Source organism: Apis laboriosa, unplaced genomic scaffold (assembly GCF_014066325.1).
Source record: "Apis laboriosa isolate Shangri-la unplaced genomic scaffold, ASM1406632v1 scaffold64_cov150, whole genome shotgun sequence".
Taxonomy (NCBI): domain Eukaryota; kingdom Metazoa; phylum Arthropoda; class Insecta; order Hymenoptera; family Apidae; genus Apis; species Apis laboriosa.
Window position 1 is genome coordinate 1,668,705 of NW_025224011.1, and position 26,244 is coordinate 1,694,948.

A 26,244-nucleotide genomic window follows, 5' to 3' on the forward strand; every position below is an offset into this window, starting at 1 on the left:
AATCATCTCAGTCGCTCGAATTATTCCTTGGCAAAATACCTAACATGATGTCAACTAACGTGATGTCATCGCAATGACAATTCTCATCCCTAAACATTGATTCATCCGTGCTATTCAAGAATCACGAGGTCATCACGAAGCGTGAATGCCAGTTCGAATATTAAAATTACCAAATCCTCAGTTCCAAACGAAACAACAGTTCGAGCGAATCCATTTCGATTCTCCACGACGATCATCATAAATAATCAGTGTCATAAATTATAACTCGCACCATCCATGGTGGAACAAACTCTTTCAAAGAGAAGGTTATGGATGCTTGGTCTGGTAGCATGCGCCATCTGTCGGCTGGAACGGAAATACCGGTGAATGGAGGATGTCGAAACGTGTTACTCGCAACACAGTATTGACTGTTTCGAGCTGACCAACCGGCGTTAACTCGGTTTACCAAAATTTCTTGCTATACTGGTCGAGCATTGCATAGTTTCAACAATGAACGGTTCGTAGATCGCGTTGGAAGTGACGAGAGAAAACGAGAGAAAGTTTTATTCGATCCGTAAACGGCGAATGAGGATGTTGTGAATTTCACCCAATTGATCGTGAGAGGAAACACACCTTGAAGGATGGATGAGGAGGCGATGTGGAAAGATTTCTATCATAAAATTGTGGTGGAGAAGGAGGAAAAACAGAAGGAGCAGCAAGAAAACACGGAACATGAGATAAGGTAGAGAGAGAGAGAGAGAGAGGCATCTTTCGAAACGTGGAAACTCGATTGGAAACTCTAATTTTTTTCGTTGTCGTGTGTGCGAAGATTTAACACGTTGTTCGACACGTTACTAACCGATTTAACATCAGTTATGTGTAATTACATAATTGTATACGTATAATTAAGTGTGGACAATTGTACACAAACATTTACATTTATAAACGTATCTATATAACAATAGAGTAAAATTAATTTAATTCTTCGTGCAATGAATTCTTATTTATTAACCTTTTATTATTTATTTTTCTCGTTGAAAATACAGAATTTAATAATTCTTTTATAATTTTTTAAAAAAGAGTTTCTTCGACGTAACAGTTTTTAACAAAGAAATTTCAAAGAAGAATTTTAGAATACATCTCGTATTCGAATGCAAATAAACCTTGAAACGAAGTTTGTATTAAACGAATCTCATGACTCACGACGATTACCAATGCTAAATGTAAGAGATGCAAAAATGTAGCAGATGTCACAAACGATAAAATTTTTATTCTTCGTCATTATTTGTTCCACGAATGGATTCTTATCATTTCTTAGAAAATTTGTATATAAATATTATTATCAACATTTCTAACGTTGGAGAATCACGTGCTCGCCCGTGTCGCCTTGATTCTTGTCGCCAAACAAACACTGGTTGTATAGATTGTAGGAATGACGGGCTGAAACCGCTTCAACTGACTGCATGCACGCAAGCTATTAATAAAACCAGACTAACGATTGAGTCCCAGAACATCTGTGGAGGAATTAACTCTCCTCCAGGTCGCGCGAATACGTAACATGCCATCGAGATCCGTGGCTCAAGGTCGATATTTTGAGATTTATTGCAAATGTAGTTTAAGATAATTGCAATAACAGTGTGTTTAAAATACAATGGTTTGAAGGCAGGGTATAGAAATGTAATGTATCAAAGTTATACTGGAGGTTTGAAAAAATAAACTTGTTGAATTGTAGGGATTGGAAAATTTTATGGAAAATTTTGGAAATGTCGTATACACACAAATATGATTATTATCAAAGTTTGACTTTAAGATATTTTGATCTTGATCGATAAAAGTGAATTGCTTACGTTAATTTTAATTTTGGAGTTAATATTAATTGTGTAAATTGTTTAACTCTCGTAGAATATTAGGTTCGTTTAAAAATTTTTAATTGCAAATTAGAAAATGTTTTTTTGTATTGATATTTATTTGATATTTCTTGTATCAATTATTTTTAACTACAAATAATATTCGAATAATAATAATTTGCAGAGGTTCCGTCATCGACCACGCAGCAATCGACACTTATAAAAGAATTAATTAGTACGCGTACATGTTCCTCGCTGCTCCTCCTCCGTTTAAGGAGGTCGCGTAGAATGCAATAATCTCGTTAGTTTACATATCAACTGTTCTTCTTACAACGTTTGTATGCACGCGATGAATCCTTTTTTGCATTTCCCTTTTGTCCAAATTATTTTTCTTCACGTAACATCAACTATCAACTGTTATGGCTGATGTATTTATAGATGCCGCCTCATAGAAACAAAGATACTTTCTTATATTTTTATCATTCACATGATAAATTCTATAGCGATTCATCAACTGTGTTAATTGATATATTGGAAAAATACATACGTGATTACGTTAAAAAAAAAATAATAATAAATTTCATCCTGAACAAAATACGGTTCATAAAGTAATTGCATTTATATGTTTAAAGAATTACCTGTATAAATCTTACGTAAAAATTGTAAACAACGTGTTAAGCAAAATACGATTAATCTAATTTCGTGTAACAATGAAAAATGAATTTTGATTTTCCAAATTACGGGGGGAAGAAATAATAATTATGTTCTACGAGGCAATTAATCACGATTACACTAATAATCTAAGAATCAACAGTAGAATTCACGATATATTTTTCCATGGGTCGGCGATATCTCAACGTCGATGAGGACATCATCACACGAGGACGGGAATTCCTCGTTTGCGTATAAAAAAAAAAAAACCAGTTAAGAATTAAATCATCATCGCGTAGGTGAACGTCCAACGAGATTGAAGATCAACATTTGAAATTATGCTTATAAATAAATAAAGAATAATTGCAGAATCATCGAAAAACATTTTTATTTTTGCAGATTAATTTATTTTGCAGATAAATTTTTAATCTACATGTTTAACATGTATTCTTGTGAATCGTTCTAAAATCATTCAAAAATCTACGAGAGATTGATAACAGATCATCATTTCATCATTCGAATTTTATAAATAATTATTTTTAAGAATATTTTGTCTTTTTTTGACAGAGTATAATGTTCGTATATTTAACGTAAATTATAAGGCGTGAAATTACGCGAAATGAAATAAATGATTGTGAGTTGAAGCAAGATTAATTGAATCGATTCGAATTTTGAAACGATGAAGAGATTGGCGAAGGTCGTTTGTGGCTTGTATCGTTCGTGTTTCTTGTTTCTTGTTTCTTGTTTCTTGTTTCTTGTTTCGCAAGACAAGCTTTGTGTTATATTTCAATGTATATATGTTTATTTATTTATATTAAATTTAACTTTGTAACTTTCTTAACTTTTATTTAAAATTTGATCTTCAAATTTCCTTTTCATCCTTTTCAAATTAAAAATATTCCGATGATATTATTTACTCTCTCTTGATATTATTTAATTTTTGCTATCTATAACCAATCTATAATTGTGGTAATATTCCTGAACGTTAATTTACTTGTAATACAGTGTATCGAATTAATAGTTTTTTTCCGGACTTGATATATTGAAAATAAAAAACAGCAATTTTCTATGATATAATGCGGAATCTTTTAGATGATGTCGAATTATAATAAAAATCTAAGAATTATTATTTTCTCCTGTCAATATTTAAAAATATTTTATTACACATCGATTTTTTTTTACCATATATTCGTATAATGGAAAATTTTTACAAAAATTTATGTAACAAAAAATAAACATTTTTATAAATATATATATATATATATAAGTTACATAAACAAATTCTAGATGATTTTCTCTCTCTTTTTTTAGTAGAAAAAATTTTTTTAACGATCCAGGATATTTTTCGACTAAAAAGTTTATTAAATTAAAATTATTATTGGATAAAAAAAATATCACCGTGCTTATTACGGAAATAAATAATTCACAAGTTATAAATAATCGATCCTCAATACTCACTCGTGTTAATCGACGATTGTACAATTAGAGAAATAAGAGCAAGAAGAATGGAAGAAGAACATGTTTCGAGAGCCGATCTTTGGTTGGACGAAGAATGTGAATCGGTGAATCACATCTTTGGAGTTAAAAATAAATGGGTATAGAAGGAAATAAAAAATATTGAAAATTACGCAAGAGCATGTATGTTTTTTATATATCTACACGAAAGCTGGAAATAAATGAAAAATGGCGTGATGTTTTATATTGTCTTCTAATTTAAAAAATTTTATTTCTCTTAAGTTTAAATTTTCTTGATCGTCTTTCAATTCAAAGAATATATTTTAACTCGTAAGATGAAAAATATTTTTTATATTTTTCTTTACAATGAAGAAAAAGAGATATATATATATATATATGTTATTACATTTAATGATTAATCATTGAAAACTGGAACAAAGGAATATCTTAGAATTAAAAATAAAATGCTCGAGAATCTAAAGATTTTTCCGTATATTCACTATACTTGTTCTTGTTCAGAAATAAATTTAAGTAAATCGTCATTTATATAAAAATTTTCTATATATTACAAATTGCACAAAAACATAAAGTTTATAAATACAAAGCAATAATCGAATAAGGAAATATTGAATAATTTAATTAATAAAACGAAGAATTGAGAGAAGAAGAAACAATCGTGTTCAATTTAAAGAATGAAATTATCATTAATGATGTAATATACAAGAATTTTCATTACTAGAAACCGTTGTATCGTAACGAAATAGAGAGCAACGACAATAATTAAGATAATTAAAACTTACATTGTTTTATTTTCCGCTCATTAACTATATCGTCAAATAATTTATCATATAATTATTAATTATATTCACAGATAGATACTACACAACCAAAATAAAAATAAAATAAACTGTACTATAATATAAACTCTAATCATTTTTAATTTCATCGATAATTCAATGATAACATTCAATATGTAAAATAAAATTTTACATCGAAAGAAAAAAATAAATTAAATAAATCTTATCGTTATCGAAAACGCAATAAAAATAATTTTATCGCAAATTCATTGGTAAACATATTTATCAAATTATGGATACTTTGTGTTAATCTTCAACTTACAATCAGAATATCTATGAATAATATAATATAAATCTTGATATCCGAATTATATACATATGTATATAATAAATTGTGGGAAAATTTCATTAAGCGTTCGAGGTCTACCTTACATATATCCTGTTACCACTTACTTCCTTTTCCTCTAGATCTTTTGTGAGTCCTTCAGCAGTTCGGTGTCAGACATGCTTCGACTGACATCGTCGTCTGTCTCTTGCATATAGTAGATTGTGTCGATTATTGACAGACACGAAAGTGAAGTGAATTTGTCTACATTGTCGTGAAAATCTTTCAATCGTTAAATATGGTGATTGTTGATAAAATAATATCATGGTGGTGACTATATTGGGATTATAGAATTGTTAAAATAATTATTTATTTAATATTTGCCAGCAAAATTGTAGAATTTTCCTGCAATTTGAATTTCGGTTTTCTTCTTTTGTATACATTTGAAAAAACAATTCAATTTTTTTCTATCTCTTAAACGAAAAGATTTAGATTAAATTTTTAGTGTTTAAATTATCTTAAATTCTTTTAATTTAGAAACAAATAAAAAGTTTCTCTAAAATGAATAATTGTTGTAAGAAATAAAGAAGAAAAGGTAAATGTTCAATTTACAAGAAATAAAAACGAAACTAAAATTGCACACACGGAATGATTAAGTTGTTTTGGCTAATTATTTATCTCTCAATTATTATTCTTTGATAATTTCTCAACCCAATAATTTATACAAAAAAAAGCATATCAATTATAATTATCAAACGAACAAATCTTGTTAATCGCAATTAGTGTTTCGTGCAATCGTGTTTTCGTCCTTCTCTATGTTTCGTGAAACGACGTATGAAACGAAGAATCTCTGTTTTTTATTCCAAAGGAAGGAGAGCCGAGAAATGGCACACTTCGAAAAGCTGGACGAGCAGCATCCTTATTATGCGATCGCCGCTGCCCGAATGTGGCAAAAACCGGAAACGAAACCGGTGACGACAGCGAGATTTTATTGGAAATTTGCTGCTTTCAACTTTATTTCTGAAAGGTGAATCCGCGTTCCTCGTTGCTTAAATCTCATCAAAATCTGGTGCACCACGCGACAGAGCTGGGCGCTTTCTATTTCTAATCCCTAAACTACTTTGGACGATACACTTTTGAACTATCAAACCTAGTTTTACTACAGCTAGAACTTTAGGCTAAGTAATTCGAAACAATTCCGTCAATTATTTTCGTCACTTCAATTTTCTCTTTTCTATCATTTCGAAATTGAATAATTTTTTAAATTCAAATCATCGTTATCAAACTTATCAAAGTTAAACTTAAGGGAATAGATTCGATGCTTAGCTCTAAAGCATGGCTCTACCAATATATACCTAATTATTGCGATAGAATTTCGCTAGTAATTGCTTTCTCATTCACCCGATGCTCTCCTCAATTTTCACTATTTTCTTGTTGTACGATTCATCTATGGTGATCGTGATTTTTCAATAAAATGAATATTTTGTCATCATACAATTAATAGAATAGTAATAGAATTTATTAATTGACGATAAGAAAAGAAATTATCGTCGATTTCGAAAAAGAGTTACAATTAATTTTTAATAAAATATACAACGTTACGAAAGACGTTGAAAAAGACACGTCATAGGCCGTGTAAATGAGCTATTATATAATTCACTGTTTAGCACACAATTTTCAGCACGCTTTAACGAAATCGATCGGAGTCAGGGGAAATACAATCTGCGTGGCTCTGCAATAACGTCAAATTAACATGCTAATGGAATCCTCTGCTCGAGGAAGCATTCGCTTTCATCGTTCACGCTTCTTGCAACTTTTTATGATTCTATTTAATGCAATTAATCAATTCGCATAACACACGCTACGACATTCGAAAGGAAACACGACGTGCAAACGCCGACGAAAATAATGATGGGACGAGTTAGCATTGTTAATATTTTTTTCAAATATAATTTCTCTTATCGTTTAATTCTTATCCGCAGGATACAAGAGTCAGATGGAGGTTTCTTCGAGAATCTTGGAACGTTGTTGGCGGAGAGAGTTCGAGCACAGGTGCAAGCGGAAGGGCCGCTTCCAAAGAAGAAGGACGAGGTCCAGGAAGAGGATGAGGAGGAGGAGGACGAAGTGAGCGAGGAAGGCAGTATGGAGGAGCCTGTCGAGGCACTGTTGGAGACTGACAGTGACAGGGATGAGAATGAGCATGCTACGATTTTCTTGGCCGAATCTATGGGATGGAACGTAAGTTTTGCGCAATTCTTATTTTTAAAATCTAGATATTGAATGTATAACTTTAATCACTGGCACATTTTTATCAGATTTTCAGGAAAATCTGTATTAAAATTCTTTTTATACTATTTTTATTTAAAAAAGGCTTTAATATTTTATTTTATATCGATTAAGAAAGTTTTTGATTAGTAATCGATATAATAAAATTGAAGAAGCATTTCTTTCTCTCTTGATTCCAATTAATGGATTATTAAAATGCTTGATGTTTCTTCTTTGAAAATTTTCTTTCTCTCTTTCTGATTTCAATTAATGGATTATTAAAATGCTTGATGTTTCTTCTTTGAAAAATTTTTTTGAAAACCTCTTATTTATTTCTTCTTTATGAAACATTCGTAACCACAACACGTAAAATATCTATCTTCTTCTTTTACTGAATTTTTTTTTCTTTTTTTCATATCCACGTGATGAACGTTAAGAGTCTATGGCCTCTAAAATTTCGAGAGTTTCTTTTTCTGGACTCGTAGAATTTCGAGCATCATCGAATAACCACGAATGGATCTTTACGCGTCATCGAATCGCTTAAAATACATTGATAAATCTATCCACGTCAAAATGATAAAGGGTGATCTGTTCAATATTTGCACGAATACTTGTTTTACGTAACGCTCTGTAAAAAGATTATGGAAAACAGATGGGGGAAAGAAACGTGGGAAACTATCTTGAAAGAATGATCAAACACACTGAAACATTGTAAAGAGTATTCCAATTTAAACATGTCCATATTATTATAATGTTTGATAAAGAACTATCTGTTGAGAAATGAATTTCATTTTCACAGAGGCGGGGGATAGAACTTTTGCGCAAATTTCTCTTTGAAGAATCTTTTTTAGATTTAATTGAATTTCTTCCCTCGCGATTCTTTCTTTTAATTTTGATCCTCCTTTGATATTTCGATCAATATTTCGAATTACACATCACACACATTCTATAACCATACTCGAACCATCCTCGTTCCATTTTTTATTTATTCCAATATATTTGATCGAATCACGCCAGTATATCCTATACAGCGTTACAGTGGCAACAAGACGGATATTGATTCCGTCCAAAGGTTCCAGTTCAAGTTTAGTTACGTGCCCTGGCACACGCGTTTTCCAGCAACGAAAACGTGGTAACGTTTTTAGGGTAAAAATTAACACAACGCACTCTCGATCACCGTGTTGAGAATAATGCGAACGAGGATATATAATTGGCCGTTCTCCCTTCAACTCGAGGAGAAATATGTAAGTAGAACAATTAATCGAACAATATTCCTATGGACAATGTTTAAGATTTTCTTTTTTCTATTTTTGTAAAGTAAATGCATTGGATAGGATTTTTATTTTAGAATATATTTATTATATTTAGAATATTTCTCTAGAAATGATATTATAGACATCTTTCATTCATGAAAGAATGATAGATTGTCTTTGATTAAAGATTTATAAAGAAACTTTTCACTTGTTTCTTAATTAATCTTTCAAACTTGATTAGTGGAAATCATATTATTTCTTAATATATTTCAAAAGATTTATATATTTCAAGATTATATATTTATATATTTATATATAATATATTATACTTATTATATATAATATATTATACTTATTATATATAATATATTATACTATATAATATATTTATACTTATATATTTCAAAGATTTCGGAAAATATTTTACTCAGATAATTCCTCAAACAGATATTCTCTCTAAATTCTCTCGCATTTCCTTATCCAATTTTTCCAACTTTTTCTTAATCCTCCATCCAACACATTCTACGATACACGCCTGTTCTATAAAAAAAAACCATTGTCACCGAAAATTCACTCCAAATCATTTCATCTCCCTACGAAATCACGCAAAACAAAGTAGAAAAGTTGATTCACCACGAATGCATGGTTCAATTATGTCACCGATACAGAGCAACAGCGGCACAAGTCGCGGGGTTTTTGTCCTCTAAGCTCAATAAGCAGTTAAGTCCAATTTGAAACGCGACTCTGGTTTCGTAGCGTAGCCAGCGTGTGACGCTAGTTGAATCGTCGACATCGACGACGACGACGACGACTCCGATCTGTCGGTCCATCTATTCCTGGCAGTGCGCTACACGCCTTCGTCAGCTTCCTATCTATCTATCCATCCGTCCGTCCACCTACCATCCTCGTCCTGCCCGCGATACTTCCTCCTCGATTAATAATTCGATCCCAGAGATCCTTTAGCTTCCTCGAAATTTTAAAAATTCGATAAAATACTCCTCGATTCTTTCTCTTCTCTCTTGGCGCGAGGGAACAAGCGTGTGAAGTGGAAACTTTGAATCAGTGATCAGTGCGTTTGAATAGAAATAGTTTGAAAAATGAATTTCCCCTCCCTCTTCCATTTTTTTTTATTCTCTGTTGAATCAGAATTTTAATTCGGACGGAAATTTGAAACGAGGCGAGACAACGTTTACGTTTTAATTACGTTCGATTTGAGGAGTATCGAGAGAGTGGAGAGTCGCAAGATGGTGCTTGCCAGGTAAACGGAAACGGAGGGATTCGAGGTACGTAAGGTTGATGGAGTATAGTGGAGGTGTGGTGATCGTGGTTTCCGCTCGAGAGGATAAACTGGTATTGTGCAGGTAATTGGTTCAAGGGGGGGGGGGTCTTATTTGTTGACGATTAAAAGGCGTAAAAGCTGAAGTCGGGAAGTCGGCGCAGTCGTAAAAATAAATCGAACGTAAGACGGATAACTCGGTTGGGCAATCGTATTCTATGTATTCGAGAATTGGCGAACTGTCAGCGGCATAATTTTGTTCTGCAAGAAAAAAAAATTCTCGTGGGGAAAAGTGGATCGCAAATATATGAACGTCGAGAGGTAAAGATACGAGAAGTGTTCGAAATTTGAGAAAAGTTGTTTTCAAAAGTGAATAAAGTGGCTTTGAATTTTTTTTTAGCAAGTTTAGATAAACATCATAAATCTTTGCGTTATAATTAGAAGATTATTTTCGGTAAATCTCGAGAAAAGACGGGATAATATTTGTATTTGTTGTGACTCATAATTTGAGTACTGAAAATTTCTGGATCGGTATAGCAGTGGGAGATTAAGCAAAAAATCCAATGATTGTGAAACAAATCCTCTCTCAAGATCATAAATTTCACAGATTGTGTGTCAAACTGAACTTAACATAGCTTCTTTCACTCGAACAAATATATTTTATTGATGTATAAATATACAATAGATTTCTCAAAATATCCCAAAGTCAAAATTCATTTCAAATTATCACTTTCTTAAAATTTATTATCAGTACAAAAAATATCTAAAATTATTTCTTCTAGAAAAAAATCCCATCATTTCGTGAGATTAATCTCTTAAAAAATTCACTATCCCGAATCAATTATCACCTATCTATTTCTCAAAATACTCACTCTGCTCCAACATTTCTTGAAAATGTTTAAAAAATCCTCTCCACATTCGTTTTCCAAATTGATTAACCGGTTCCCTTCCTGATAGAATAAATCCGCGAAGGAATGGGGCGAATTCAGAGACTATAAAAATAGAGAAGGGAAAAATCGGAGCTGGCCACGAAGGACGAGAATATCGTTGTACGTGTATCTACGCGGTCAATGAGCTAATTGCCGTGGTATATCAATTTTCATTGGGCGCAATTGCACAAGTATACATAGCGGTTGCACTTGTATCGGCTCAAACAGGATACGGCATAGTTTCCCTTTGTGCAGATTCATTGTCTTGTTTTCGCGTTTTCCATTGGTCCCCTCGTTAACGGAGCGGCCAATGCGTGGCTGGATCCCCGATATTTAAATTGGCCGTGCCGTGTGCGGGGTGGAGAAATGGAAGAAGAAAGAAATGTGAGACCGTGCACGAATGTCGCCCGCGTACCTTTGTTCCGCTCGGGATTTAAATGAGGTTGAAAGGTTACCGGACGGGAAATGACGTTTCCTTTTCGTTTGCCACGATTCCATTATTTTCTGAATTTTTTTTTACATCGAATAAAAAATTTACTTCGTTGTTGGTATGAAGTGTCTGAATATTCCAGGAAAGGTTCGAATAGGTTTGGAGTTCGAAAGGGGGGTTGGAAGATCGACGAGAATTCGAATGATTGATAAACTTTGGAGAAATATTAATTCTGAAACAAAAAATTTTTTAAATTAGTTTCGAATGTAGAGAATTTAAAATATTCGAGACCCAGAGGTTTATATTCTGAAACGAATGCACACAATTAATTTATTTTGAAATCTAAAATTATCGATAAGGTATGCACTTGTTTCAAAAAAAAAGAGAAAAAAAATCGACCGTGATAGTCGGTAATCTTCTAAAACAAATATTTTCCTCTTCTGAGGCTCTATCGAGCCAATAGGGCCAATGTTAACCGAACCACGAAACGTACAAATAAATGAAATCTCATTGTCAGAGTCAATTGCTCTTGGCAACCATTAATGCACGACGATGTTAAAGGCTATGTCCCAGTTTCCCTATTTTCCCCTTCATCGAAACTAATTTTCTTTACTTCTTGGATCGTGTCCGATCAATTTGAACGGAATGAAACTTCATTTCTTTTGAACAATTTTGAGAACAATTTTTTCTTACAGTTAGAAAACAACTATTTCGGTCGAACATCGTCGCGTTCTCGACGTTCTTTTTGAGAGGTCGAGATTGGAGGAACGCGCTAAAAAAAGAGCAACCTTAGAGATTTGTCTGGTGCACGATGAAAAGGACGAATGCTTTACGTCTGTTGATTACGCAATGGAAAATTTGGAAAAAATGGAATATAAATGGCGTATCGGAGTTAACTTCGAACTCGTTATATTTTTCATATCTGTTAAAAATTTAATACAGAATCAGTTTGGAACTTTTAATATCGAATCGTTGAAATACATTTATAGAAATAAATTAGTCTGCGAATTGTTAAATATGAAGTAATTCTGAAAATATAGGATAGCTTATTTAGATTAAGGATAAAATTAAATGTCTTGTCCCAATTTGTTGGAAAAAAATCTCGTAAAAAGTTTCCTGAAAATTTACAAGAGTTTGAGAATATTTGTGAATCGATATCATTTCTAGTTTTTTCGATCTATTTTTCTAATTCCAAACTATTTTTCTGACACGAAAGTATAACATAATTACTCAATTAACGAAACGAATTTAAATATTCGAATTAGGTCAGTGTCGTGAGAATATTTCAACACTCGAAGTAACGAAATAAATTTTTGCCTGAACTGTATATCGCAGATAACGCTAACAGTTTAATCTCAAACTCTATTTCAAAACCAGACATAGATGCATACACTTAATCTTCAAAGGCCCAACATTATTTTTTTTCACTTCGTATCTTCTCTGGTATTTATTAATATTTGCAAAATCTCTAAAGGCGAAAAGTCGTGTTGATATTCGAATTATCTATGCTTTCATGTTAAACTGTTCTCAATTTCATCAAATATATATATATCGACAAATAAAACACTCAAAATGCACAAGTTTTTCAATATTTTGACAAATTTTTTCAAAATTTCATATAAATTTTCCTACTTAAATCCACGACTTTTAATTCCTCTAAATATCTTTTAATAAATTATTCAAAGATCAAATTGATCGGCTTCACATGATAAAAAATTCTCAAAGTTTTATCATCAAAGTATAATTTCTCAGAAATGGAATGATTAGCCTCAATAAAACTGATCATTAATCATCTAAGTGAATACATCTAAAAGGACATATTTATTACAATATTGCCTCTTACATTTATAACGTTGCATTTTATATCCCTTGGTTTATCTAGATGCTCTTTTTCGATTATGCACAGTCAAATAAATATGCGGAGCTCTGATAACAAAGGTCGCGGCCATCGAAGTTCATCATTGGCTGACAATACTACAGTACACGATTCTTCGCTTTTAGACCAGTTCGATACTCGTCGCGTGTGCAACACCTCGAAACATAGCTCAATTCCTATTCGACCGTTTGATCAAACATTCTCAAACTCCATATGAACATATTCCATATCAATTTCAATATATCAAAAATTCTTCCATTTCTCCGTATAATATTATATCAAACCTCCCCTCTTAATCAGAAATTTAACTAAAAAAAAAAAAAAAATATCCTCATAATTCATTTTCGATCGAAAAAATTCAATTAAAAATAATTTTTCAACCGCTTTTTATAATCGCTTCTCAATCAATTCCCAAGACGTTCGAAACAATCGTCGCTTTTATTATAATTCGAAGATGAAAGTGTTTCTAGATCGTCGCTGACAGTTTCTTTCGAAATCGGTGTTTCGAAATCGTTTAGGTGGAAACGTTGATCATCGTTGTCGTCGCGATGAATGAAAAATTTTCATCGAACGGATGGCGAGGAGAAGGATGGAACAAATCTGTATTTGTGGACGTTGAATGTGCCGCGAAAGTGTAACATGCGATCGACACAACGTGTCGTCCACAGTTTGTTTCTCTGTAGTGATATGACGGAAAAAATGAAGTTGAACGAAACGAGAGTGTAGTGAAATGAAAATGGTGAGCACCAATCCATCCTTAGGGGTGGTCACTCTGAACAGAGAAAGGAACACTTTTCGCGGTGTGCCCAAGGCTGAAATCGAGCGCAGAACGAACACGCTTCTCCAGGCTATGACGGTGAGTCGATTTGGAAAATATGACGTTGAAAATGATTGAAAATCTGTGTAAATCAACGTATGATATTCAACGCAATCCTTTTTCTTTTTCGAATCATTGTGAGTTCGTTTGATTGTTATATCTATAGTGATTATTAATTCAATTTCGTCTTCTTTTCCATAAACATTGTTTATCTTAAATAAAATTTTTAAAGTAAATAATTTTGTAAATTTTAGTGCGCAAGATATAATTGATAATAAAAAAAATCGAAGTGTTTTAAACTCTGCGAATAGAGATCATAAAAAAGTGATGATTTAATTCTGCAAAGAGAAATATTAAACTTTGTAATTACTGAACACAAGAACAAAATGTTTCCACGTTCTGAACTTTATATTTATATAAAAAATTGTCGAGATAATGTAACGTTAAACTTATTCGCAATTCATTGTTCGAAATCTGAATTATTTGAAAGCAAGCGAGTAAACAAAATTATCCGAACAATATCTGTTCTGTTCACCAGCCAATCGTTTGATTAAGACATGCCTTAATGTATCCGACAAAAGAACTTTGAACCGTGTGTATCGTGGCGATTCTACAAACGTTACTTGCAGCTAAAATCTGCTCGCATACGTTTTATCAGAGTGTCTTGCGACTAGCAGATGCTTTATGTATGACGTAAACCTATTGCTCTTTGTTTATGAATAATTTAATTACCAATATTAGAGAGAGAAGGAAATGGAAGATTGTTTAAAAATGTCCAAGATTTATTTAAATAATAAAGAAATAATTTTTTTTTAGAATTTAATGAATGTTTCATTAATGAGAAGTTTGATAAAATATATACACCTTATCTCTTTTTATTTTTATTCGATTATATCATCGTTTGAATCATTTACATACATAAAACATAACGAAATTTAATCATTTAATTGAATGAAAGAAGAAACTTATATTTCTTTATTTTCAAATTTTTGTGATATATTTAAAGAAAATTCGATAAAAATGTGTCTTCCTTTATGGCCAATTCAGATTATTTATAGTTATAAAAAAATAAGTTAATTTACTACCCATAGATCGAAGAACTCTATGCTGCCCTAGTTTTTATGACCCAGCATCAAATAGGCTACGACGTATCCAACGAGTGCAAACTGGAGACTCTCTTGAACCATCTTCAAAATGCGTTCAAAGTCGACAATGATGTGCACGAGAGAGTTCTGGACGAGACTAGAAACATGGAGGTGAGACTAGAAAATATCCAAAAAGAGTTTTCGACGTTTCTATTTAAATTAAAATTAATGCAACGCGATTTAAATAGCCACCGGAAATGCACTTGTGCGTCGAAGTGATCGAAGCCAAAGAACTCGTGTCCAAAGACGCCAATGGCAAAAGCGACCCTTTCTGCGCCCTTTACTTAGAATCAGCTCCCACGAGGAGGTACAACACTGCCGTAAAAACGTCCACCCTCAGCCCTGTTTGGGAGGAACACTTCGAACTGTGAGTTGAAACCATCCAAATTAAAAATATATAAATATATATATATATTTATATATATAATAAATATTTATATATTTACTATTTATTTTTTAATATATTTATATATATTTAAATAATTATATATATATATATATATATATATATAATATAATTATTTATTAATATATAAATATTTATATAAATTAAAAAATACCAAAATTTTTATCATAATTTTTAAATTATTTATCATTTTTTCAACATTTATTGATTATTTATAAAATTTAAATTTATATACTTATATTTATACTAATTTTATACATTTTATAATTATTTAAATGAATAATAAACTACTATTATAAATAAATTTTATTAATCATTGAAAAATTTGAATCAATTATTTTTATCGATAGATAAAAATAATTTCAATTATTTTTCTAGTCCCCTGGAGGATCCAGAGAATGATGTACTATTTCTAGAAGTGTGGTAAGTTGAAAATGAAGATGTATTACTTGATGATGATGATGATGCCAATTTTTAGATAAGGTGAAATATATGTATATATTATTTAATTTAAGGGATTTTGACGCTGCTGAAACAGTTCCTGAAAAAATGAGTAAAGTGAAAGACGTAAAGGGTGTTAGGGGGTTGGTGAAATTAGCGAAGGAGATTGCGGTCACAGCCACGACTGGCAGCCACGATAACGAATTCATCGGTCGCTGTAGAATACCTCTTAAAGTAAATGGATAAAGACGATCTATTACATTTTTATCTAGCTTTCCTTCATCCTTATATCCTAAATTTTAACAGTTGTAAAGACTATACAAACTTTTAAACATTCTCTGAATAAATTCTTTCTATTAAACCACGAATATTTAATCAATAAACTTTATATTTCTTTTTCTAAGACTTTCCTATGAGAAAAGTTTCAAAAATTAAAAGTTATTAAGAAAATTTAAAAAAAGAAGAGATTTCAATCAATATTCCCATTAATTTTAATTTTCATTTTACAGGATATACCGACGACAGGCCACACAATGTGGTATTCCCTCGAGAAGAAGAACAAACCAAAGAGACGGGGTGTGGTGAAACTGAGGTTGGCCTTCAGTGCGGAGCACAATGCATTGGTGGCCGCCCAAGAGCACAGACACCTGATCAGAGTGCTATTGTTGTACGAATTAGAGACGGAGAAAATAGAGAAATACTGTTGGAGTGGGCGATGGTCGGCACCCGCGGAAGTTCTTCTTCTTCAGCACAGCGCGCAACGCGGTTTGCTGGCTAGAAACGTGACGCTTGCTCAATGGATAGAATACGCGAGGATTCATCAGGAGCATCCCCTCAACTTCACCGTGTTCAATAAATTGGTGGTCGATCTGTTGAGGCCTATGGAGAACGGTCTCTTCTCCCCAGATGAAACCAGATTGTTTTGGGACGCTACGAAAAAATTGTTGTACTCTTGTCTTAACAGTATTCGCAAGATCAGGAGATTCACGGTTGGCGATAAGAATGCTATGGCACAATTGTCCGCCATTTTGGGGTAATTATCGTTGAAGCGTGTGAATTTTGAATTTCGAATTCCTGTCTTGATTAATTGGAATTAAGAAAGAAATATTTAGAAAGTGTTTTAAAATTTTTTCAAAAAGTTTTATATGCTTTGATTGAATTTGATTTATTTGTAACAAGGATGGTAACAACTTCAATTCTTTTCGATATTTTAAAATATGAGAAAGAATTTCGAAAATGCTCGAAAAGAATTTGAATGGAAATTTTTATATGCTATATAGAATACTTTCATCCCTTTCATCCCTTAAAGTTCCCGAGGACGTGAATCTGTTTCCTGGAAAGATGTACCCTTGGTTCCCACACTCTGATGAGAAATTAAGTATCGTTCAAGCTTTGGATTACACGGTTGAACAGGGTGGTATTGAATGGTAGATATCTTTTAAATATGAACGAAACTTCTTAAATTAATTAAACAGAGAGAAATAAATATTACGTTATTTTAGGTTCGATCACATATTGAATAATAATTATCCAGAAAGCGAATCGGACGAAGATTCGTTAAAGTATCATATCAAAGTGATTCAACTGGTCAGAGCAGATTTACAAAATGCTATCGATAATTACGATAAATTGTTTATCAAGTAAGTTTAACGAATCTTTTTAATTTTTTAAAAAATTATCCAACACTGCTCAAAATTAATTTTAATTTTATAATTTCAGACGAATCAATTTCCCCTACGCTAGATGTTTGTACGTGATGTACGAAAAGAGGGTCAGCGGCTTGTGCAGGATTATCGTACAAGATGTTTGTAGTAGAATGAAGAGGATCGAACTTGAAAACACTGATGTCGAATTGAATTTGGGAACGACATTGTTCGAATTGTATCTCACGTTGCAGAGATTCGCTATGTAAGTGTATTAACATATATTAATCATTAAAGAAAGGAATGAAGCAATCGAATAGAATAAAATGAAATAATGGCACGAATAAATGTAACAGACTTCCTGTCAAAAAATATCGAAACGCATAGATTTTTGAAAATTCTCACAGAAAGAAATTGATTACTCTTAGGCTTGGACAAGTGCTGTGCGCTGAAGGGCAGTTAGAAAGAATGGAAGTGCAAAATTATCACGATTGGTTCAGGGCTGGCGTGGCACACTGGCTCGACATAGCTGTGTACAAAGCTTTGAAACGAATTGATAGAGCCGTGGAATTCGACACCCTCCAAGCAGTTGATAACACCGTCCAATACAGCTCGAGTGCTGTGGACACGTTAACGATATTCTATCAAATCAAAGTTTTCTGGACGCAGCTTGCGTGGCCGGACATGGAGGGCTCCTACACTTTCGTAGCTAAAATTATTGATGTAAGTTCTGAATATATTTTTAACAATCGTGAAAACAATAAATAAATTTAAAACCAATTTGAATCTGAAAAAAGAAAAAGATTATACAATAACGTTTTCTTCTTCCACCTTAGTTCTTACAATTTTTCTTGTGAAGTATTTCTATGATAATTAAAGTTTATATATCTCTGACTGCTTGCCAGTCCAAACAACTTTGCAGAGTTTGTTGCAAAATTCTCAGTATTCATTGTTAATATTCTGTTTAAATTTTTCAGGACATCTGCAAATGTTCAATAGCGTATGCAGACAAGATGGCGAAGAAGGCAGAACTGACCACGGAATTGGAACAATTGTCGGAGGGCAGTGTATACGAGAAGAAATTTTACGTGTCGACAGCGTGGTGTTTCGCGATAAACAATATTGATTACATCAAAACATCGATCGGCCCATTGGCCCACGATCTAGGATTCCAGAGTATCGTGGACGCGTTCGCAGAGAAGAAAACCCAACAAGAGGCGGACAGGTGTCAACAGACGCTTCAATTGATCATTGACAACGCGACCGATACTGTTAAGAATAAAATTATAGAATTATTACAGGTTGTCGCCAATAAAATGTCACCTGCCATGAACAGGTAATTGTCCCACGATATTTTTATTCAATCATCCTCTTATTCGTTCATAAATAAATAAAATAGTTAGTAACGGTATTCTAAATTAATTTTCATAGATGAAAATTATAAAACTTATATATTTGAAATTAAAATTAAAAATTTTTGATTGAAGGTTTCTCATGGAGGGTGCAGAGTTGATAGACACCACCAGCAATTCCATGGATCGACTTTTACAATATTTAGACACGAATCTAACAACGTTGCACGACAATCTCAACGAAGACAATTTCGAGAGAATCTTGTTCGTTATTTGGGACATATTGTCAGAAAGTTTGTACCAATTAGTGCATAATAATTTGGAGGTACGTTATAGAAACGTATAATATTCTTTCACTCTCTGTTCGAGTAGTTCTTTTCCAATTTTTCCAAACAATTTCAATTGTCACAGAAAAGGAGACCACCATCGTTCTATTCGAACCTTCATCGCACACTGCACACCCTTATTCGATATTTTAATATCGGAGCTGACGAGGCAGCAAACGTTAAGGTGTTGGAGAAGATCGAGCATCTTTTGGAGCTTCATGGCCTCGAGACAGCCGAGTTGATACATCGTTACCACCAAGAGCGAATAAAAGAGCAAAATGACTTGGAAGAATCCGAATACGGGCAGATCACCGTGAAGGCGCAATTCGTGGATAACTCGTTGAATATTCAAATCTTGAACGCGAGGAAACTGCGACCTGTTGACAGTAATGGTAAGAAAAGGAAGATCGTGGAAATTTTTGTGTACGAAAAATATTTGGGTACGGAATTGTAACTTATTTAGAGGTATCTTATTGCTAGAAATGAAATTTTAGGTTATAGATAGTTCTTTTTTTATTTCGATCTTTGTTGCGAGTGATTCAGATGAAACGAAGGATGTGCAATTACTTTTTTTTGACGATTTACGAATAATTAGAAAATTTCTCAATTTTTTTTCCATTTCATATCAAGTTGATGTAACGAATAATCGCATTATCCGACGAGAGAATCACTCGGATTATTGTATTTTTTTAATGATTAGAAAGAGAATCGAAATTGCACACAACGCCAATTGCATAATTAAAGCGAAAGTTTCATTTCGTAGCTTGTTAATTTGTTGTTTCGTTTGCTTGTCGAAGGGTATTAGGGGTTGGTCTCGCGATAAGAAGAATGATATTTTATTTCGATTTTGTAGGCGATTTGGTAGGCAAGGTGTCTACTCTCAAACGCAAGCTTCATACAAAATCTAAACAAAGACAGAAAGAATGGAAGACAAGTATGTAAATGTGGATGTAAAACAAAACAAAAAAAAAAAAAAAGACGCTCTTCCTCATCACTCTTTCAATTAGAACATGTCTCATCCGGTTGCTTGCCCTCGTGACAATTAAAATTATCAAATTTGCATGCGAATTTAGCCGACCAAATTGTCGAATTATTTTTGTTTTCTGTTATTGTGTATTATTCGTAGTTAGAGAATGTAAGAATATCTTAGAACGTCAAACAATTTTCCTCACTTATGATGGAATGATGCAAATCTCTATAAGGTTCCAAATTATAACATGAAAATTGATTTTCAATTTTTCCAAAAAAGGGATAAATTTCTTCGAAGTTAAATTATTTTTCAATAATTTCTTCTTTTGTGAAATGATATTCTTTTAATACTCGATAAAATTAAAAATATAAAGAAAACATTCGATAAAATTTTCGATAGAATATTAAATTTAAAATCTGTAAGGTACTTACGATCCCTCTTGAATCTTCACAGAATTCGTGAATTAATAAATTCAATATCGTTGTAAAATATGATTTTTTAAATGCAATTATTATGGAATGTTACATTGGAAAATGTGGAACCTCATAGATAAAGAATCAAAAAAGATAGTCACCTTCATCGTGCATGAACCCACATTGGGGTGTTATTGGTACTCGAAGAGATCGCAATGGAAATATTTTTCCTTCTATTTTTCCAGGTAGTTGCGATTCGTACGTGAAAGTGAGACTTCTTCCGGAGGAAAAATTCACCGACGTGAAATTACCTAAAACTCATGTGCAAAAGGAGAATTTGTACCCCCTGTACGATGAAATTTTCAACATGTAAGTAATAATCCAATCTTTCTTCAATTATCCAGAATATAGATAAAAACTTATACGAAATGTAAAAGAAAATATCTACAATTATATCTAAATTGTATAACTTTATATTATTTTTTTTAGTCCTCTGACCAGCGAGCAAAGAGCTACAGAAAACGCGATCGTAGCGTTCGAACTGAAAGACAAGGACTTTCTAAGATCGAGATTCATGGCGGAAGCTTTCCTTCCGTTCAGTGAAATTCCTGAAACGGGACCAGATCGAGGGATCGAGTCTCTCGAACAAATTCATTTGAAACTTTCGCGTCCTATAAGGAAAAGTAAGTTTTATATTTTTATTTGTGTATTTCTATACTATTTCTTTTAATTTTTTTTTTTTTTTTATTCATTGTAACGATTTTATGCGCAGGTACAGAGGTAATCCAAGCGTTAGAACACAGAAAGGGGGACAATCAAGCGACAGAGTTCTTATCGAAACTCAGCTCTAAGGCTGAACGAAAATGATCGTTATCATTCGTGAAAAAAGCGACTGAAATTGTTCGTTACGTTATGCAATACAATTCGTGAGCAACGAATCATTATGAATTTTCAAAATAATCAAATAATTAAAATGAATCCTTCGCGCGATTTTCAATACGATACGTAATTAGTTTTCGTAAGTCATTAAATTGTTGTTTAATTAATTAATCATCAGCGCTCACTAAAATATCATCAAAGCTATACTAAAATATTATTTGGGTAAAGTTACTCAAAAATGTTTTTACATTAATAATTTATAAATTATACGATACGTAATACGTAATCTTTTTGTTAATACTTGAAAAATCGAAATGCTGTTCAATTTCCCACGTTAAATAAACAAGCTTGCCTAACGAAAATAATGCAAGAAAAGCATCGTCGAATAATAGACTATTTTTATAAAGTTTTTACAAATTACTTTCAAGACTAAATCCTATTTCTAAACTGTGTACGCTTCGAGTATCTAATATCAAGTATATTTTTTTTGAATGAAAGGCAAAACATCGCATTTCAAAACTAGAAAAAACTTTAAGGCTGAGTAAGTACTATTTACAAACAATATGCGAATTTAATTATTATATATCGATACACATACACACATCGTTGCAATAAATGCTGAAGAAAGAAATGAATTGAAGGATTCATATAAAAACTAGCCTAATAATTATTAAAAAAAAAAAAGAGAGAGAGAGAAAGAAATATATTTAAAAAACATTAATCAATTATTTAAGGTAGATCTATAATTAAACAAAAATTGTTTTTATAATGAATCCTTCATATTTTAAATAAAAAGCTTCTAATAAGAAAAATCAAAATAAATTTTGTAATATATGTGTATATAGAAACTCAGCTATGCATATGAGATGTATACGTTTTTTGTATGTGAAAGAGTATATTTTATCTAGTGTTATTGCATTATTGTTGAATCATTTAATTCTAAATAAAATCGTCGAGAAATCTGTTATCGAAGATCCTGAAGACTACTTTATCTATTGAATATTTTTTCACGATATTAATATATCATAAAATTTTGCAAAATATTGGATAAAATAATTTAAAAGAAAAAAAATATAAAAAAAATATTTCATTTATAAAGAATAATCAATAGACTGCGAATTTTTATGCAACATATTCTTCATAGAGAAGAATATTACAATATTGAAGAATACAATAATTTGTTATCGTTGGATTGCATAAAAATCCCATAATCTAATAATCATCTAATTTCAAATATTTGTAAATATTTGTACTTGAAGAAATTCAAGATTATAAAATGAATGATGAATAAATTATTAAAAGATATTAATAGAAGCGTTGTCTTATTTTATCGAAAATTCCATTTAAATGCAAAAAATTGAAACGCAAAAAAAGAAATTTATGCGTAGTTCTTGGTATCTCTTTTCGAAGAAAAATCTTTCAAAAATAACATAATTATAATAAAATAAATTTAATATAATAATTTTAGTCAAATATGATTTGAAAAATAATACCAAAATTTAAAAAATTTAATAAATGAACGATAAATTGAAAAAATTAACTAAATCTGAATAAATTAAAAAAAATTAATAAATAAATTAAAAATATTAATAAATAAAAAAATAAATGTATAAATCAGTAAAAAATAAATAAATATTAATAAAAAAATAAAATGAATAAATATGCAATATATAATAACAGTATTGAATGTTAATTATTTATATTTTAAAAATAAATTATTAAAAATTATAAAAAACACTTAAACTGATAGAATTTATTTGAAATATTACAGATACGATTTATTCGCAACGAAGCTTCGCCGGAGAATAAACTCTTTCTTCCCTTTTATTCTGTATTTATAAAAGGTCGGAGAAACGAAGTTCTACGAACGTATACGTTTCTTACCGATGTTTCAAAATTGATTTTTCGAATATAATAAATCAAAAATTTATCATTTCTTGGACTTATATTATTAATTTATATATTTAACAATTTATTATGATAATAAATATTGCAATTGATATATATTTTTATACACTAAAATTAGATTTATTGTTTTATGGTATTAATTTTCGAGTTACTACCGTGTTAAAATGTTTTAATTGTATTTACATTCAAAGAATTTTTATAATTTTTTTTAGAATTTTAAAAAATTTTTTAATTTATATTCTTAACGCATGTACTTAATAATTTATTATAATAGTAAACTATAATAATTTGTTGCAATATTGCAAATAGTAAATATAACAATTGATATATATTTTTATAAATTAAAATTAGATTTACTATTTTATATTATTTCATAATTCTCTATTTATATTTGTGTAAAATATTTTACGCGAAAAACATTCAAAAAATAGCCACAAATGAACTTATAACGATATATTTTAACGATTTTTAGATTTTTAAATTTTAATTCATATATGTAATTTTTTTTTACAAAATAATAAAAATTTAATAATTAATACACAATTTTTGCCCATAACTTTTATATTATATTTCGAGATATTATAAAAATAAAATAATAATTTTAATAATTTTATACTTAATAATGTCTAATAATTTTGATTTATTTCTTATACATATATTTAAAAAATATATTTAAAAATCACAGAACATGCAACTTATTGTTCGTAGATAATATACTGGAGCAATAATATTTTTTCTATGCAATTTCCAATTTCCCATCTGTTAATAATAACGAAGTATATCGATAAATGGCAAATAACACCCATGAAATTATCATAATTGTGAATTAACATATTTTAAACATTCGTGAATAAAAAATGTATATTTTAAATTCGAAGTTCACACAAATTGTAAACTACAAAATTAAACGCAACATTTAAAAAGTTCAACAAATAAAATGGTACTAACTTACGACTACTTTTCCCCATCTGGTAACTGCAGTTCAGGCTCATAGATGTCGATACTGGTAAAGTTAGCTATCTGTATATTTTTTGAATAAATATTTTAAAATATGAAATACTTAAATATCATAATTTCCCAATATTTTATTAATACCATTATTTTTAATTTGTTTTAAATTTTATTACATATTTTGTATCTAATAGAAAATAGTACAAATTTTAATTTAACATATAATTTTTTTTGATTAGTGAAATTTGTTAAATGAATAATTACAATATATTTTTATTTATTTAAAATCCACAACATATTACGAATTTTTACGAAAATATAAAACGATATTATCTATTTTAAATGATATAAGAATACGATAATCGATAATTTTAAATTTCTATTCTTAATTTTGACTTCTAACGATTTATTAAAATAATAAACGTATATATAATGTGTATAATTTTCAATTTTTTTGTAACTTGTTCACTATTTTCATTTATTCATTTACTATTTTCATATACAACTCAATGTGAAATATCTTTACATTATCTACATACCAATATTAATATATATAAATTGATATATTATCGCAAATGAATTAAGTTTCAAATGATAGTTTAAATCATGATCACACTATTATTTCATTTTTTTCTTTAAACAAACATTGAATGTTTTATCTTACCACTTCACGATCACGTTACCGGTATTGTTGGCGGAAATAGGTTACTGAATCATCATCGAGAACTGAAAGAGGGAGTTGAAATATCAAAAACGAACTTTGTTCGAGATTATACCTTTTTTTTTAAATTAATCTTCATGTTATCTCGTATAGATACAATTTTTCTTTAAAACACAATAGCAATATATATAATGAATCACAAGACCGTTTGTGTATCAAAATAACAAATATTAAATAATTTAAATAAATAGTTATTTTATCCAGAATTTTCAATCAATCCTTTTACAACTTATCATACGTTCACAATATCGTTTCTCTAACAATTCTCTAATAATCTGTTGTTATTTTCCCCTCCCCTTCCCCTCCCCCAAAAAGAAGCACGTTTAAAATTTCATATTGCATGGCATACACAACACGGATTATTTAATAGATTCCGTTTCGCAACATGTTATCTCGTTATCATGGCCCTTTGAGCCCCGATGATTCAATGGCGTGCAGAAAATCATCTATTCAATGCTTCTACAAGTGCACGCGATCTAATTTCACAATTTCATATTATATAGCTCCATATTAATCTTTCCCTTCCCTCCTCGATAAATCATAGGAGAGAAGAACGAGAGAAGAAAAGTCTAAAGGCTTGTCTCTAAATTATATTGTAAATACATGCAACAATTAATACCATATTCGGTACGTACACGTCGATACGATAATTTACAAGGATCGAGGACACGATAATAATGGAAGCAAAATAAGGTCTCTCTTTCTCTCCCTCTCTCTTTGGCGTATTAATTAAAATACGCAAACAAAGGTTTCTCTTAACGATCTTAACGGTCGATGGCATAGACACCGCGTGTTGTTACCGCGACGCCGTAATTGGGTATAATGAAATCTATGGGATCGTTTTAGACAAAGATCGAAGAAAAAAAAGAAAAAAGCTGTTTAAAATTCAAATGAATGCGGCCAGCCAATGCGAATAGCGCAATAATCGAGCCGCTCGCTTCGCGATCGAGTTTTCGGAAGTTTTATGCGCGAAGCAACGATGGCTTTTCGGCTTTTAATCCCCTTACAATTGATTTCATATTACTCTGATTGAGTTTGCCCCATTCCATGGTTACGTTGCGAAAGGAGAGCCCCCTTCAAAAGTTGCGAAATTGAATGTCATTCGATTTTATGATCGGGCAAATTGTGCGTAAAACGCGATTTTTCTATGAAAAAAAAAAAAAAAAAGAAAAAAAAGGTTCGCGTAATT

At 31.0% G+C, this 26,244-nt stretch overlaps 1 protein-coding gene across 12 annotated transcripts; it reads left to right on the forward strand.

Annotated features, from left to right (window-relative positions):
* The first annotated feature begins 237 nt into the window (after positions 1-237).
* LOC122718598 (protein unc-13 homolog 4B) lies at positions 238-22,165 on the forward strand. Of its 12 annotated transcripts, none has more exons than XM_043943767.1 (19): positions 238-721; positions 5,923-6,081; positions 7,037-7,292; positions 14,992-15,156; positions 15,234-15,412; positions 15,830-15,874; positions 15,967-16,126; positions 16,402-16,925; positions 17,173-17,319; positions 17,395-17,532; positions 17,612-17,800; positions 17,964-18,258; positions 18,513-18,871; positions 19,023-19,212; positions 19,299-19,605; positions 20,067-20,147; positions 20,842-20,965; positions 21,086-21,279; positions 21,369-22,165. In XM_043943767.1, exons 1-19 carry the CDS (start codon positions 621-623, stop codon positions 21,461-21,463), a joined length of 3,708 nt encoding a protein of 1,235 aa, XP_043799702.1. In that variant the 5' UTR covers positions 238-620; the 3' UTR covers positions 21,464-22,165. The 12 variants fall into 12 exon arrangements, with proteins under 12 accessions (XP_043799702.1, XP_043799703.1, XP_043799705.1 ...); XM_043943769.1 differs by lacking the exon at positions 238-721 and adding an exon at positions 5,628-5,649; XM_043943768.1 differs by lacking the exon at positions 20,067-20,147 and having other exon boundaries at positions 239-721.
* Positions 22,166-26,244: the final 4,079 nt, after the last annotated feature.